The sequence below is a fragment of the Natrix helvetica genome (genome assembly GCF_964273705.1).
Source record: "Natrix helvetica genome assembly, chromosome: 4".
NCBI lineage: Eukaryota > Metazoa > Chordata > Lepidosauria > Squamata > Natricidae > Natrix > Natrix helvetica.
The window spans coordinates 149,138,067-149,153,762 of record NC_138550.1 but is presented as its reverse complement, the minus strand read 5'-3'; the positions used below and the strand labels follow the sequence as shown (position 1 = coordinate 149,153,762).

Genomic DNA, 15,696 nt, shown 5'->3' with positions numbered 1-15,696 from the left:
TGTGCCTTGTGTGCTCATGCCATGTATCCTGATCCATTTGACTCACAGGCTGCTTTCCTAGACTTCACAGGTCCCCATTGGACCCCACTGGTTATCCAGTGACTCATGCTATACTGAGCTTAAAATTCAGATCTGGGGAATGGAGGTGCTTTCTTTTTTCCCCATCAAGTTTTTATTTTATTTTATATTATTTATACATATCAATGTGTGAATGGTGTGATACCTGGGTATCATACATTCAGATACAAGTAGACATAATATTATTATTCATAGTTAATACATTTCATTTTCATTGTTTCATATTTTTACACGTGTCATACTACTGCCCTTCAGTTTCTAAACCTCCCTCTTGTTCTTTCATATACCTTAATTTATTAATATCTATATACTATCATTCCCCTCTTATTTCTATCTCTATTTTAATTTTTCCCCATATCACTGTAATATTCAAAGACATTCCTTTTCTATTTTCCATCTTTCATCTGTTTTATTATTCATATTTCCCTTATTTAGTTCTTTACATCTTTTTATGTTAAAATTTCATCCTTCATTCTTTCATTATCCAATGTCTCAATGTACACTTCTAGTGCCAATCACAATCAATACAATACAATACAATACAATACAATACAATACAATACAATACAATAGTAGAGTTGGAAGGGACCTTGGAGATCTTCTAGTCCAACCCCCTGCCTAGGCAGGAAACCCTATATATATAATCAGTTGAACATTTAAAATACATTTATTCATGTTCTTTCCAATCATCCAATCTGAGTGACTATACTATTAATACATGTGTTTGCATTAAAATATATTCTTTCATTATCTAATCACTCATTGTTTAATTTTATCATTTCACTGCTAATCATATTTTATGCATGTTTAATAATACCATCATCCAATCTCTAATTTTGCAATTAATGCTTAATTCTTATTCATAGTTGCCATATTTCACTCTCCATATCTATTTATCTTAAAATAGTATCCTAATGTCTGTCACACTACATACAAAATAATTATCCAGCCTATATAATTCTAATATTAATATATATGTTTTATTGATATATATTCATGGAAGATCTTTTAATCTCTCTCTCTCTCTTTAATCCATCATCTCTTGCCCACATCAGACCTTTTAGTCTTTTTTTTTTGTTGCCTCCTATATTCCTCTCTTAAGACTTTTACTCCATCTACTTCTAGATCTATATTCTGACTATGCAATCTAACTTTTTCATAGATTGGGCCCTGCCCCCAATCTATTTGCTGCCTCTCGAGTCCCAGCTGATTGACTGGGTCTTCTTTTGTTGCCCTGCACAGAACAGAGCTGGAAAGCATGTTAGTGGAATGGGGTAGGGAATGGGGATTTTGCAGTAACCTTCCCATGCCACACCCACCAAGCCACGCCCACCAAGCCACGCCTACAGAACCGGTAGTGAAAATTTTTGAATCCTACCACTTTATCCATTTCCATAACACAACTCCATCTTCTTGTCACTATCTGTCCATGGCCCCATCCTCACCTAACTCACTGCAACCCTTAGCACCAAACAAAAAGAATTGCAGACTCCAGCCTGTTGCAAATTACCTACTCACTACATATGTATAACGTATTAAGATCATAATGTTGGAAGGTATAGGTAGCCTTGGCTTATGACCTCAACTGAGCATCTCTCTGTTGCTAAGAATCATTTCCTAAGTGAAATTTGCCCCATTTCATGACCTTCCTTGCCACATTTGTTAGGTGAGTCACTACACTTGTTAAGTCGTAACACGGTTGTTAAGTGAATCTGGCTTCCCCATTGACTTTGCTTGTCATAGGTTTGCAAAAGATGATCACATGATCCAGGACAGTGCAGCTGTCATAAATATGAGTCCGTTACTGAATATATGAATTTTGATCACATAATCATGGGGATTACGGCAAATCTAGACAGCATGCTAAAAAGCAGAAACATCACCCTCCCAACAAAAGTGTGTATAGTCAAGGCTATGGTTTTCCCAGTTGCAATGTATGGCTGTGAAAGTTGGACCATAAGGAAGGCTGTGAGCGCCAAAAAATTGAGGCCTTTGAACTATGGTGCTGGAGAAGATTCCTGCGAGTCCCTTGGACTGCAAGGCGATCAAACTGGTCAGTCGTAGAGATCGGCCCTGACTGCTCTTTAGAAGGCCAGATCCTGAAGATGAAACTCCAATACTTTGGCCACCTAATGAGAAGGAAGGACTCACTGGAGAAGAGCCTAATGCTGGGAAAGATTGAGGGCAAAAGAAGAATGGGACGACAGAGAATGAGGTGGCTGGATGGAGTCACCGAAGCAGTAGGTGTCAGCTTAAATGGATGCCAGAGGATGGTAGAGGACAGGAAGGCCTGAAGGAACGTTGTCCATGGGGTCATGATGTGTCGGACATAACTTCGCAACTAACAACAAAAAATCACGGGGATGCTGTGATGGTCATAAGTGTGAAAAACAGTCATGTCACTTTTTTCAGGGCCATCATAATTTTGAACAAACATTAAACAAACTGTTGTAAGTCAAGAACTAACTATACTTCAAGGAATCACCTTGTTCTGCCCCTTTTAATGTAGGAAATCTTCCACAGCATTGCTGCTGGGGGTTATTTTGTCTTTAAAACCTTTAGAAATATAGAAACTTTATGAAGGTTCTCAGCTCTGCTTCCTTTGCCATATAGCCCTGAGTGTTTGCTAAGACTATCAGCATCAGAAATGTTCCTGCTTTAGCTTCAAGGGCAAAAAGATATTATGTGGAAGGCAGAAGTGTTCCTGGAGCACTTTTATGGAGCTTTTTAAAGCTGCTAAGACTTCTCTTTAGCTCAGCTGTCCTGCGGTCCTGAAAAAAGACACATTTGGTTTAATGAGTTGCAAATAGTTATAATCGAATGCCTGTGTGTTCCATACCGTCTTTTTGATGCTTCAGAACATCAAACAAGTCCTGCTGGATCAAGGAGAACCACAAAGAAGAACCCAACTCTCACATTTGAAGTGATATTGGGCTCTTTGAGAGTCACTCCTCAGCAGTTAGCAATCAATTGTAGAGTGCTACAAGGCATGGAGGCCCCATATAGATATCTCTGAAAGAATTGCTTTTCCATTCTTAACTTCATGAATTCCATAAATTAATCATGCATCTACCTAAGAAATATCTTCTGTAGCTGTTCAGAAGCACCCAGCCTGGCAGGGAGGAAGGATCAAGCACGGAGCTTGTCTAAATGTCAGGGTTCCAAGTAACACCCCCAACGAAAGAAGACTCTGAGGCTTGAGGTTCCTCAAAGCTCCATTTCATTAGAGATGTCATATTGGCACATCTGGGAAAACCCGAATCTGAAAGCTTCCAGGTTTTCCCCACCCAATTGAAAGTCTAAGTCCCTGTCCAGGACCCACATGTCCACCACATGGCCCAATCAGGCACCGTCCCAACTGGAGATGCCTCCTAGTCATGCCCTTACAGGTACAGGGCAAGATGTCCTTGATTCTCTGAGAAAGGAATGTTATTTTGACTATATATCTCCCATACTCCATATAATCCCCCCCCTCCATTTTCCCACAGCATTGAATGTGGCAGGCCAGAAGGCCCAATGCAAAAAAATGACTTTCAGGCCTCACACTAGAATCACTACACAACCACGAAAAGGCTAGGACTGACCTTCCCAAGCTCCTTGAAGTCTTATCTATTTTTTCTAATTGTTAGTCTTATCTAATTGGAATAGATTGCCAGATGTTATTATAGGCAGAACATAATAAAGTCGTTAACTTTAACTCTGTGTGTGTATGTATGATGGTTTGCACTGTGAATAACATAAATATGGAGCTAATGAATCCTGTTTGATCTGAGATCTGTTGTCGAAAAAAGGGGAAAAAACATGCTTGGATAAATACATTATATTGTATTCTTTCCTCCCCGACTTACGACCGGGGAATTCCCCCTGTTGTCAGCCAGCAACAGCCATGCTGCGCCTTAGCCAATCAGGCGCGGCATGGCTGAAGGCGGGCTGACTTGCGCTCCTGATTGGTTCCTTGGCCTGACAGCTCTCGTATAAATAGCTGTCAGGCTAAGGAAAGGGGTTTCTCTCCTGTATTGCTTGCCGTGGTTTAAATCGCAATAAAATAGTGTTCGACGTTCCACAGTTGTCAAGTCTCATCTTTCCCCACACTTCTTCACTGGCGACGAAGGTGGGATCCTGCTGAGGCGACGACCCTGACGGAACCCGACCTCTGTTACTCAGCCGCTTGAGTTTAGCTCCCCGAGCCGCACAACTCCAAGCCGCTATGTCTTCGCTTCCCCCGTTCGCTCCCTTCGGCACCGACGGAGAGGGATGGACGGGGTTTTTGGAGCGTTTTGAATGCTTCCTGCGAGCCAACGGGAAGCGGGGTATTCCGATGGAGGAGAAGTGCAGCTTCTTCCTCAGTAGCTGCGGAACCCCTATGTTCAACGCCGCCCGGGCGTTGGCAGCCCCTGTGCCAGTCCACGACCTAGACTGGGACACGCTGATGGCCAAGCTGAAGGGACATTACGCCCCGACCCCATCGAAGATCACCAGGCGATACGCTTTCCGTCAGTGCGTCCAGAAGCCGCACGAAGACGTCAGCCAGTTCCTCCAGTCCTTGCGGACCACAGCCATTCCCTGCGAGTTCCCTGACTTGGAGGACAATCTGGTTGAACAATTCGTCAGCGGCATCAGGGACCGACGGCTGAGGAGGCGTCTCCTGGCCCGACCAGAAATCACCCTGTCAGAGGCGGTCGCTGATGCACGGGCGGCGGAGTTGTCGGAGCAATCTGTTGCTGAGATGGACCGCCACCCGTTTCAATCTTCCCCAGCGCAAACCTGCCTCATCGATCAGCTGGTGCCCATTCCGAGCCCGGCTGAGGAAGAGGAAGAACTCGTGGCTCGCCTGGCAGAACTGCAAAGGCGCCGCAATCCGCGACCTCCGCGCCAGACTGTGACAGCCTGCCTTGGCTGCGGTGGCAGCCACGACCGGTCAGCCTGCCCATTCCGGGCATCCATCTGCCGCCGGTGCTCGAAAAAGGGGCACCTGGCCCAAGTTTGCCGTGCTGTGTTACCACCACCATCCCAGGGAGCCACAGGCCAGCAGATGACAGCCGGACCGCAGCAGCAGCCCCGCCGCCAGCCGCGCTCGAAGGCCAGCTGTTACACCGTGGAGCCAGGCCCTGCAGCAGCCGCCCCCGCAGAGGCGATCTACCAGGCCTCCGCAGGTGCGGACAGAATCAAGGCGGCAGTCCTCATTGAGGGCACGCCTTGTATAATGGAGGTGGACTCCGGCTCGTCCCGCTCCTTAATCGCCTGGGCGGACTTCCAGAAACTGTGCCCCGGCGTCCTAAAACGCCAGCTGTCTGCTAGCCCCGTGGCCTTAAGGGACTATCAGGGGTCACTTATTCCAACCCTGGGCTGCCATACAGTCAGGGTTGAATACGGGGGGTTTTCGGGGTGCCTGCCAATCCTAGTGGTTGAAAAGCCCCTCCCCGCTCTATTGGGGCTAGATTGGTTCCCCGCCCTTGGTCTCTCCGTGCAGGGGGTGCACTCCATCTCAGACACACCCCCTGACGTAGCTGCTGTCATCTCCGCCTACGCGGACGTCTTTGACGGCCAGCTGGGACTATACAAGGGCACCCCCATCTCTCTTAACTTAGATCCCCAGGTTGCTCCCATTAGGCTGAAGGCCCGCAGGGTGCCTTTTGCCTTAAGGGCCAAAGTTGATGAGGAGATTGACCGCTTGTTGGCGCAGGGCGTACTGGAGCCTGTTGACTACTCGCGTTGGGAGACCCCAATAGTGGTCCCTGTGAAGGCCGACGGTTCCATACGCCTCTGCGCCGATTTTAAGTCAACCATCAATTTGGCCCTTCAGGCAAACCCCTATCCAGTCCCTGTCGTACAGCACCTGCTCCACTCCCTGGGGCAGGGCTGTATTTTTGCGAAACTGGATATGGCGCAGGCTTACCAGCAGCTCCCGGTGGATGACGAAGCGGCGGCTGCGCAGACTATCGTCACCCACCGAGGGGCTTTCCGTTGCCGCCGCCTCCAATTTGGCGTTTCCGTGGCCCCGGGGATCTTCCAGAGCCTCATGGAGCGTTTGCTCCATGGGCTCCCTGGCGTTGTACCCTATTTCGACGATGTCCTGATCGCTGCATCCAGCCGCTCAGGACTCCTCGAAGTACTGGGGAAGGTCCTCGACCGTTTTAGGGGCGCGGGTCTCAAATTAAAGCGCAGCAAATGTTCATTTGCTGTGCCTAAAGTGGATTTCCTCGGCTTCTCCATAGATGCCCACGGAATCCACCCCACCCCTGCAAAAGTCGCAGCCATCAAGAACGCCCCCACCCCCGCCACTAAGGCGGAGCTGCAGTCGTTCTTGGGGCTTTTAAATTTCTACGCGCCATTTTTGCCACACAAGGCGTCACTAGCCGAGCCGCTGCATCGGTTGCTCGACCGATCGGCAGCCTGGCGCTGGGGCAGCCGCGAAGCGCATGCGTTCGCGGCTGTCAAAGACATGCTGACGTCAGAGGCAGTCCTAGTCCAATATAGTGACAGGATGCCCCTGACTCTAGCGTGTGACGCCTCCCCCGTGGGTTTGGGGGCTGTCCTGAGCCACGTCCTTCCCAACGGCTCAGAAGCCCCCATAGCTTTTTATTCCCGGACACTCTCTCCAGCGGAGAGGAACTACAGCCAGATCGACAAGGAGGCTCTGGCTGCCGTGTCCGGGGTTAAAAAGTTCCACGAATACCTCTACGGACGGCATTTCACGCTCTTCACTGACCACAAGCCGCTCCTTGGGCTTCTGGCCGGTGACCGTCCGACCCCTCCCATTCTGTCACCCCGGATGACACGTTGGGTGGAATTCCTAGCGGCATACTCGTATGCCCTGGTCTACCGCCCTGGCAAGCAGCTAGGGCATGCTGATGCCCTCAGCCGCTGCCCCTTGCCCGTCTCCAACCCTCAGACAGTGCCTTGCATGTCTGTTTTGGCCATTGCAGACCTCGCCTTGCCGCTCTCTGCGGGCGATGTGGCGGCAGCGTCTCTGGCCGACCCCACCCTCTCCCAGGTGATGACCTGGGTTCTGCGGGGGTGGCCTGAGGGGCCGGTGTCCGACGGCCACCGCCCCTACAAGGCCAGGCAGTTAGAGCTGTCCCTTCACAGTGGGTGCCTCCTGTGGGGAGACAGGGTGATCATTCCACCCACACTGCGTGACCAGGTGCTATCTCGCCTCCATGAGGGCCACCCTGGCATAGCGCGCATGAAGGCATTGGCGCGCAGCTATGTCTGGTGGCCCCGGCTGGACGACGAGATAGCTACCTGGGTTGCCAGGTGCTCGACCTGCCAGGTCTCCCGTCCAGCGCCTCCGGCGGCCCCGCCGCGGGAGTGGGAGATTCCCCGCGGCCCGTGGTCACGCCTCCACCTGGACTTCGCCGGGCCTTTCCGAGGTCAGGTTTTCCTGGTTGTGGTGGACGCTTACTCGCGCTGGGTGGAGCTCATCATCATGACCTCCACCACAGCCGAGGCCACTGTCCGAGCACTGACGCGCCTGTTTGCCACCCACGGCTTGCCAGACGTCGTTGTGTCGGACAATGGTCCTCAGTTTGCGTCCACCGTGTTCCAGGGTTTCCTGGCCACCCAAGGCATCAGGCATGCCCTCGTCGCTCCCTATCATCCGGCCAGCAATGGCCGGGCGGAACGCGCTGTCCGCTCGGCCAAAGAAGCCCTTGGCCGAATGGACAAGGGCGACTGGCCCACGAGGGTGGCTGCTTACCTCCTGGTTCAGCATTCCACCCCGTGTCCCTTGTCCGGCAAAACCCCAGCTGAGCTGCTGATGGGCCGGCGCCTGCGGACCACCTTAGATAGGTTGCACCCAACCTATTCTGAGGCACAGCCGAGCAACCTGGGGCCCCCTTCCCGTTCCTTCCGTGAGGGCGATCCAGTATGGGCTAGGGCTTTCTCCGGGGATATTAAGTGGGTGCCTGCCACCGTCACTTTTGTAACCGGCCCCTGCTCTTACAGGGTCCGGACCGCCGACGGTGCAGACTGGCGCCGCCACGTGGATCAATTAAGGCGCCGCGAACCTTTGGATCCACACAACAACCCCGCAGAGTCGGCCTCGCCAATTCCACCCGAGGCCCTGGGGTTGGCGCCGCAACCGTTTCCACAGCCGTGGCAGTTGCCCAGGCCGCAAGATGTTTCGCCAGAGACTGTTCCAGGCGCCTTCCGCCTTCCACAGCCCTCCATCGTTTCAGCCCCCGTTGGGCTACCAGCTCCGCCATTGCAACCGACTCTGGCCTTCCCTCAATCAGGCCAGCCTGTCCCTCGCAACAATTCAAAGTTCCCTGACTCAAGCCCGCCAACGGCCGCGCCACCCCGGCCCTGCCTACCTGTTCCTGAGTCTCCGCCTCCTCCTCCGGCTGGAGTAGGCCTTCAAGATGGCGGCCGGAGCTCCACTCCCTTCAGGGAGGAGCTCCCACGGACACCACCTCCTCCTCCGACGGTCTGCCCAGTTCTGCGGCGTTCTGGGCGTGTCCGTCGCCGCCCAGCCTATCTTAGCGACTACGCATGCTCCACTGCTACGCATGCGTACTCTCTGGGGGGGAAGGAGTATTGTATTCTTTCCTCCCCGACTTACGACCGGGGAATTCCCCCTGTTGTCAGCCAGCAACAGCCATGCTGCGCCTTAGCCAATCAGGCGCGGCATGGCTGAAGGCGGGCTGACTTGCGCTCCTGATTGGTTCCTTGGCCTGACAGCTCTCGTATAAATAGCTGTCAGGCTAAGGAAAGGGGTTTCTCTCCTGTATTGCTTGCCGTGGTTTAAATCGCAATAAAATAGTGTTGGACGTTCCACAGTTGTCAAGTCTCATCTTTCCCCACACTTCTTCACATTAAGTTCTATTATTGGCTACGGTATACCTTGTTTTGTCATTTTGGTTTCTCTGATGTGTGTGTATATATACATTTATTTAGGATTTATTGGGCTAATGGTTTCCAAGATGTATTGGGAAAATGACGTGCATTGTACATGTATGTTTCCCTTAATAAAAACTAAGTGGCATATTTTATTTGTCACTGTGATTCCATGAAACCTACCTATTGCAAAATGGAACAATACTTTGACAGAAGCTCTGTCCTATCAGATTTTGTCTATCGCAATGTAGATGTGGAAGGCAAAATTTGCAAAGGATTAATCTAATATCAGGTTAAGACAAAAGATTTTAATGTTTTCCAAAGTGTGCTCTGTAGATTTCCTGTGCCATGGAAAAACATGAGATAACAAACACACCAAAGACGGTCAGAAATAATAGCCACCGATATGCTCAGAATAAACCACACATTGAACTACGCAAATACTGAAATAATTGCCCACAAAGGGCGGAAGGACTAAAGAATTTCTGGAAGCCATGGTCCTCATATTAAAGATACATCAATAAATCAATGGAACTAGACATGATCCATCACTCAGTCAGATACCTCATTCAAACCATATGTAGAAGACTGACATGATAAAATATAAAACATCTTTTGATGTTTTGATCTCCCAAAGTGTAGAAATCCAAATTTTAAATATGTACATTGTGTCCAGTTTACTTCTGCACTGAATGTAAAGCAAGAGTTTTTATTACACATTACGTCTAGCAAAGAAAGAACATATACGGTATTTTTTCCATGTACTTTTGTTAATACACAGATTTTGGCAGAGGTATTTCTTTTCTCTTCCACTTTTTTCCCTTTCTCTAAGTATTATACAAAACTGTAATGGTATTGACAAGGATATATTGAATTTGTGGTTTGTGCAATGCCACCCTTAAATTACCATCAAGATACTCTGATCCTTAGATAAGTCCAGTCTAAACAGATCCTTTGGGATTGAAACATCTAAAGTTCCCAAACATTATAGACAGATAGTCTAAACACCTCACTATACCAGGATCCCACATCCACTGCCATTTCCTCATCCTATATCAGCAAATCTGTCTTTACAATCTCTATGATGGCAATGCAATCCCAAGAATTGGGGAGGAGGGAAATTCCACATTACTTGTCAGCTGAAGGAAGGACAACAGATCACAGCTTGTGAACCCTCAAACTGCAGTCCACACTCAACAGGGATCTTCTGCGATTACAAGATCATTACCCAATGCAGTTCCGTTCAGCCACAAGCCAGCCTCCAATTTTTTATCCACTGCAGTGGTGGGTTGCAGGCGGTACGCCCCGGTACGGGTGTACCGGAGCCTTCCCGGAGCACTGGATACCATTCCAGTATGGTGCTCCAGAGGACCCACCTGCCCGTCCTCGCTCCTTACCTGTGCTTTAAGCTTTTGGCACTTCCGTGCATGCGCACGGCACGTACAGCGCCTGTGCGATGCTCCACCGAGCAACTGGAGCATTGCGGAGCATTTCAGAAGTGTTGCAGGCAAGTACGATGCATGTGCATGCCACACAAGTGCATGTGGGTGATGCAGGGGCCGTTCCAATTGTACCGGTTGGAACGGAATCCAGAACCCACCACTGATCCACTGCCACCATGCCAGCTGTCTTTACCTATGTTACTACTACCACTATTCATTCCATTTCTCCTGCTAGATCTGGCATCAATACACTGGCCATCCACCAAACCAACAAGGACCACCAAAGATCTCCACACGTCAACCACAGCATCCTCAAACTTCTCCCCAAAGCAAGCCTATTAAGCAGGCATCTAATTCGGTGGTCTGATGGAGAAAAAAATATTAGGCGGCCTGCACTATTTTCTCTATCTACCCAGAGAACTTCAGTATGAAGAAGTTAAGGACAGCCCCACTGGATCAGGCTAAAAACATCATCTCACATAGCATTCACATAGAGCAGGGGTGCCCAAACTTGGGAACTTTAAGACTTGTGGACTTCAACTGCCAGAATTCTCCAGCCAGCCATGCTGGCTGGGGAATTCTGGGAGTTGAAGTCCACAAGTCTTAAAGTTCCCAAGTTTGGACACCCCTGACATAGAGTGACCAACGGGCTGCATTTAGAACCATGCAACCTACAATAGGTTGGTCATTTCCATTGTTATTCCCTAATAGCTGCTCTTGAAGTCCAATTGTCTTAAATTCCCTCATCCAATCTGACAGACATTGATTACCTTGTCTGCCATGGATTTTTCAAGTCCCCCTTTCCAGTTTTCTACCCTGAAGATCAACATCATTACCTTAGCTGTTGGAGATTATCCATACGTTAAGTTTTGTATTGTGTCAAAAATGTTATTTGCTTTATCATCCCATGCATCTCAGTGAATGCAATAACAGTGGATCTCTTCACCTTTTGTGAGAGAGGCAGAAAGACATCTCTTTATCTGCATTTTCCATATATTAATATTTTATTTTTAAAATTTATTTAAAATGTCTATTGTCTACTCATTGTCCAGAGTTCTTTTTATGAATTATAAACCACCTAATGAGAAGGAAGGACTCACTGGAGAAGAGCCTAATGCTGGGAACGATTGAGGGCAAAAGAAGAAGGGGACGACAGAGAATGAGGTGGCTGGATGGAGTCACCGAAGCAGTCGGTGTGAACTTAAATGGACTCCAGAGGATGGTAGAGGACAGGAAGGCCTGGAGGAATGTTGTCCATGTGGTCCTGATGGGTTGGACATGACTTTGCAACTAACAACAACAAGTCATACAATAAGTATGGCTTAAATTAAAACAAATATGCAAGTCCAATAGATATGTTAGAACTTAGAATAATAATTATAATAGCATTGATATTAAATCTGTGATGCCAGAGTGAAAGATCAGCAACTTTTCATGGGTTTTTAAGAGGCTGATAATGTCCTATTTAGTCTGTTCTTCACTTCCAAATGCTGTTCAGAGTCTGAAGGAAGGATATACATAAAGTACCAACTAGAAGGCTTTATTTTGACCTTCGCCACTTGAATGCAGAGACAAAGTGCCTCCATACAGTCATTCAAGATGACTACGTATTCCTAGTGGACAAGAATAATGATAAGACAATTGATAATGAACAAATTCCTATATGTTTCTCTTCCATCTGACTATCAGACTCAACAAGACTGAAGTGCTTTATCAATCCCTGCAAAACACCAAGCCCACAGAATCAAAAACCACTGCTGATGACACACAACTGACGAATGTAAATTGCTTCAAATACTTGGGAAGCATCATCATCATCATGAGACTTTGGCAAAGAAATCATCAAGCCTAGCCAGGTACTGGGGCAGTTACATATTAGACTGCTCCATTAACCTCCATCTTTATAAAGCTGAAAGTCTACAGAGCTGTGGCTGTCCCTTGCCTCGTCTACAGATTTGAGTCCTGGACTCTGTACCAAAAGGATATCCAACAATTGGAGAAATTTCACATGTACACTCTAGAAGTGGTATTCAGCAGGTTCTGACCAGTTCTGGAGAACTGGTAACAGAAATTTTGAGTAGTTCAGAAAACCAGTAAATACAACCTCTGATTGGCCACCTAGTCTCTGCCTCCTGAGTCCCTGAGTCCCAGCTGATCAGGAGGAAATGGGATTTTGCAGTAACTTTCCCCCGGAGTGGGGTGGGAATGGAGATTTTACAGTATCCTTCCCCTACCATGCCCACCAAGCACACCCACCAAGCCATGCCATGCCCACCAAGCCACACCCACAGAACCAATAGTACAAAATTTTGAATACCACCTTTGGTACATTATCTGCTCCATCCTTGGCATTTGTTGACAAAACTGTGTCTCCAACCTAGAAATTTTGGATCACAGAGTCTACCAGCATTGACTCCCAGATGAAGAGCCCAGATGAAATGGGTTGCATCAGAATGAATGAGTACTGTAAGTCTCACCAGTTGTGCTAGAGTGTATGGGAATCTAAGAAGAGACTTGAGGTCAACCCCACAACAACTACACAGATGCTGTGAAAGAAACCTATGCCACTCTGATGTTCAACGTAGGAAACTAGATGCTGCAATTGCTGACAAAAACCTACTGTGCTATGAAGCCTCCATTGGCTTTGAAGATAGGTACTGCCAAAAACCATAGACAATCATCAATGTAACCACAGAATAATACACATAGTTATGACAACAATGATGTTCAGTTCCCCCATTGTCCTAGCCTTGGCACTTCCAGTTTGGGATTGCAGAGCCACCTCTGCAGTGGTGAAATTCAATTTTTTTACTATTGGTTCTATGGGCATGGCTTGGTGGGCGTGGTGTAGCTTGGTGGCCATGGCTTGGTGGGCATGGCAGGGGAAGGATACTGCAAAATATCCATTCTCACCCCACTCCTGGGGAAAGGATACTGCAAAATCTCCACTCCCACTCCATTCTGGGGCCAGCCATAGGTGGAATTTGCTGGTTCTCAGAACTACTCAAAATTTCCACTACCAGTTCTCTGACCTACTCAAAATCTCTGCTACTGGTTCTCCAGAACCTGCTCAATCCTATAGCGTTAGTCTCATCATTTTGGATTTCCCTGCTATTTAAATAGTTATGATAATCCTACCGGTTATAACTTAAAGGTGCTGCATGCTGAGATATCATTATGCTCATTACAGAGTATACTGTAATTGTATACTCAATGTACTAAAAAAGAATGCATGTTACACTTGGAACTCATTAGAAAAGCATTAGCATGTTACGTTAGAAACTCATTCTTCAAACAAACTAAAAATTACTCCAAAAATATTTTTTAAACAACAAACAAACCAGGGTATAAATTCTGCAATTCCCCCCTCATTCCACTGTTCATCCTCAGCTTCTGGCATGCAGATAAAATGGTTTGGTTCACACATTGCATAAAGCACCTTATTTAAAAAAAAACAGTAGTTGATAAAATAAACAACCATTGTCTGGGTTCAAGCAACATGCTAAACCATAAAACACAGTTTACAAATCACACTTCATACAATCTGCTAAGCTAAACTCCATGAATCACATCAAAACAGTGTTAAACGCATTGGTAACCTACAAGCTAGATTACTGCAGTGGACTGTTTATAGGACTGTCTTTGGATCTAGCCCAGATATTTCCTGCAAAAATTCAACAGTCAGATTCATCCATTTGTTTCCAAACAACATACAAACTTATTATTCTTAAAGCTTTAAATATCTAGGGTGTGGATCACTGAAGAAAAAAATCTTCCCTCTTAGCTGAGCTCATTCAGAGAAGGTCAACTGAAAATTCTTCTTGCTCTAAGTTGTTGCCAGCTTCTGATCTCTAGAATCAGAAATTATGGTGAATTTAGTTTGAAATTGTGGTTGAAATTATGGTGCAGATATTGACTGGTATTGTAAGAACCATTTAGTCACCATACTTTTGGTCAGTCTTAAAAGTGTGGATAGTTTAATTTTTTCTGGGTTTATATTTTTAGAACATAAATATTTGATTGTTAGTGACATATTTATTGTAATAGAAGTAACCAAATAAACTAAGGAAGTTTTATATGATGCACAAATGCAAATGTAGCCTCTGTGAACATGGAAGCCTCATTTGGTCTGGACTTTCCATCCAGAAGACTCCTGCTACAGATGGAACCTCCCAAACCATTTGGAGCAGGGGTTTCCAACCTTGGCAACTTTAAGACTTGTGGACTTCAATTCCCAGAGTTTCTCAACCATGCTTCCATGCTTTGCTGGCTGAGGAATTATGGGAGTTGATGTCCACCAGTGTTAAAGTTGCCAAGGTTGGAGACCCCTGATTTGGAGGGTAGTTTTCTTACCTGTCTTCTTGAAGCCACAGCACTGTTGATGCTCTTATTGGTTGCTTTGGTTTTGCTTGAGAGAACCAAATCATTCTTCCATGTTGCTGAGTTTTCTTTAGAGTCAGATGAAATTGGGTTCAGAAACAAAATTCTAGCAATCAACCCATAGAGAACAGTTGCTAAGATCATTGGCATGACATAGAATATGCCAAAGTCCATCATATAAATCGGAGAGTAGTAACTCCGAGAGACTTTATACCCACAAGACACTACCGTGGCTTCTTTGTAGACTTCCCTGTTAAGATCCAGTAAGAAAAACCAGAGCATGCAATAGACAGAGGTGAACGCCCAGACAAAAATGATGATTTTTTTCGCTCTGGAGAAAGTGCATAGAAACTGAGCTTTGATGGGATGGCAAATGGCAATGTACCTCTCAATAGTGAAGGCAGTAATAGAGCAAGAAGAAGCATTGATACCAAGATATTGGAGGTAAGTAATGCAGAGGCATCCAATGTAGCCATAAACCCAGAATCCATAAATGCTTTCAGTAATGTTGGGTAGTCCAGCAGCCACAAGGACCATGAGATCAGCTACTGCCAGGCTGACCAGATAACAATTAGTGGGGGTCCTCATGTGCTTTGTCCTAAGTACCACCAATACCACCATGATGTTGCCCACAATGCCTAACCCACAAATAAGGAGAACCAAAAAGATAGTGACCACTTGGTATTCAGTAGTGACCACCTCCAGATTTGGCAGAAGTTCTGTCTCATTCTGTCCATTGCCTGTGTTGTTCTCCATTGTTGTCTGGCTGCTTCTGTCCGTTCTGGTCAACACATTTTCACATTGCCTTCCTAGAGAAAAAATAATAATCACAGGGAGTCTAATGTAAGGTGAAATTCCTGTCTCTAGGTTTTCCACCCCACTTACATTAAACCCTTGGCTCCCAACAGTGCATTGACCCGATTACAAAAACCCCATGCACAGATCTGACTACCCTACA

The 15,696-nt window shown here is 46.8% G+C and overlaps 1 protein-coding gene across 1 annotated transcript in view; it reads right to left on the bottom strand.

The window, feature by feature from the left end:
* The window catches only part of TRHR (thyrotropin releasing hormone receptor), a gene marked incomplete at both ends in the record, with an annotated part of 29,113 nt that extends 13,619 nt beyond the window's left edge, over nucleotides 1-15,494 (bottom strand). Inside the window, one exon of the mRNA XM_081953229.1 lies at nucleotides 14,712-15,494. Coding sequence (XP_081809355.1) covers nucleotides 14,712-15,494 — 783 coding nt within the window. The remainder of the gene's footprint in view (nucleotides 1-14,711) is intronic.
* Between the last annotated feature and the right edge of the window lie 202 nt (nucleotides 15,495-15,696).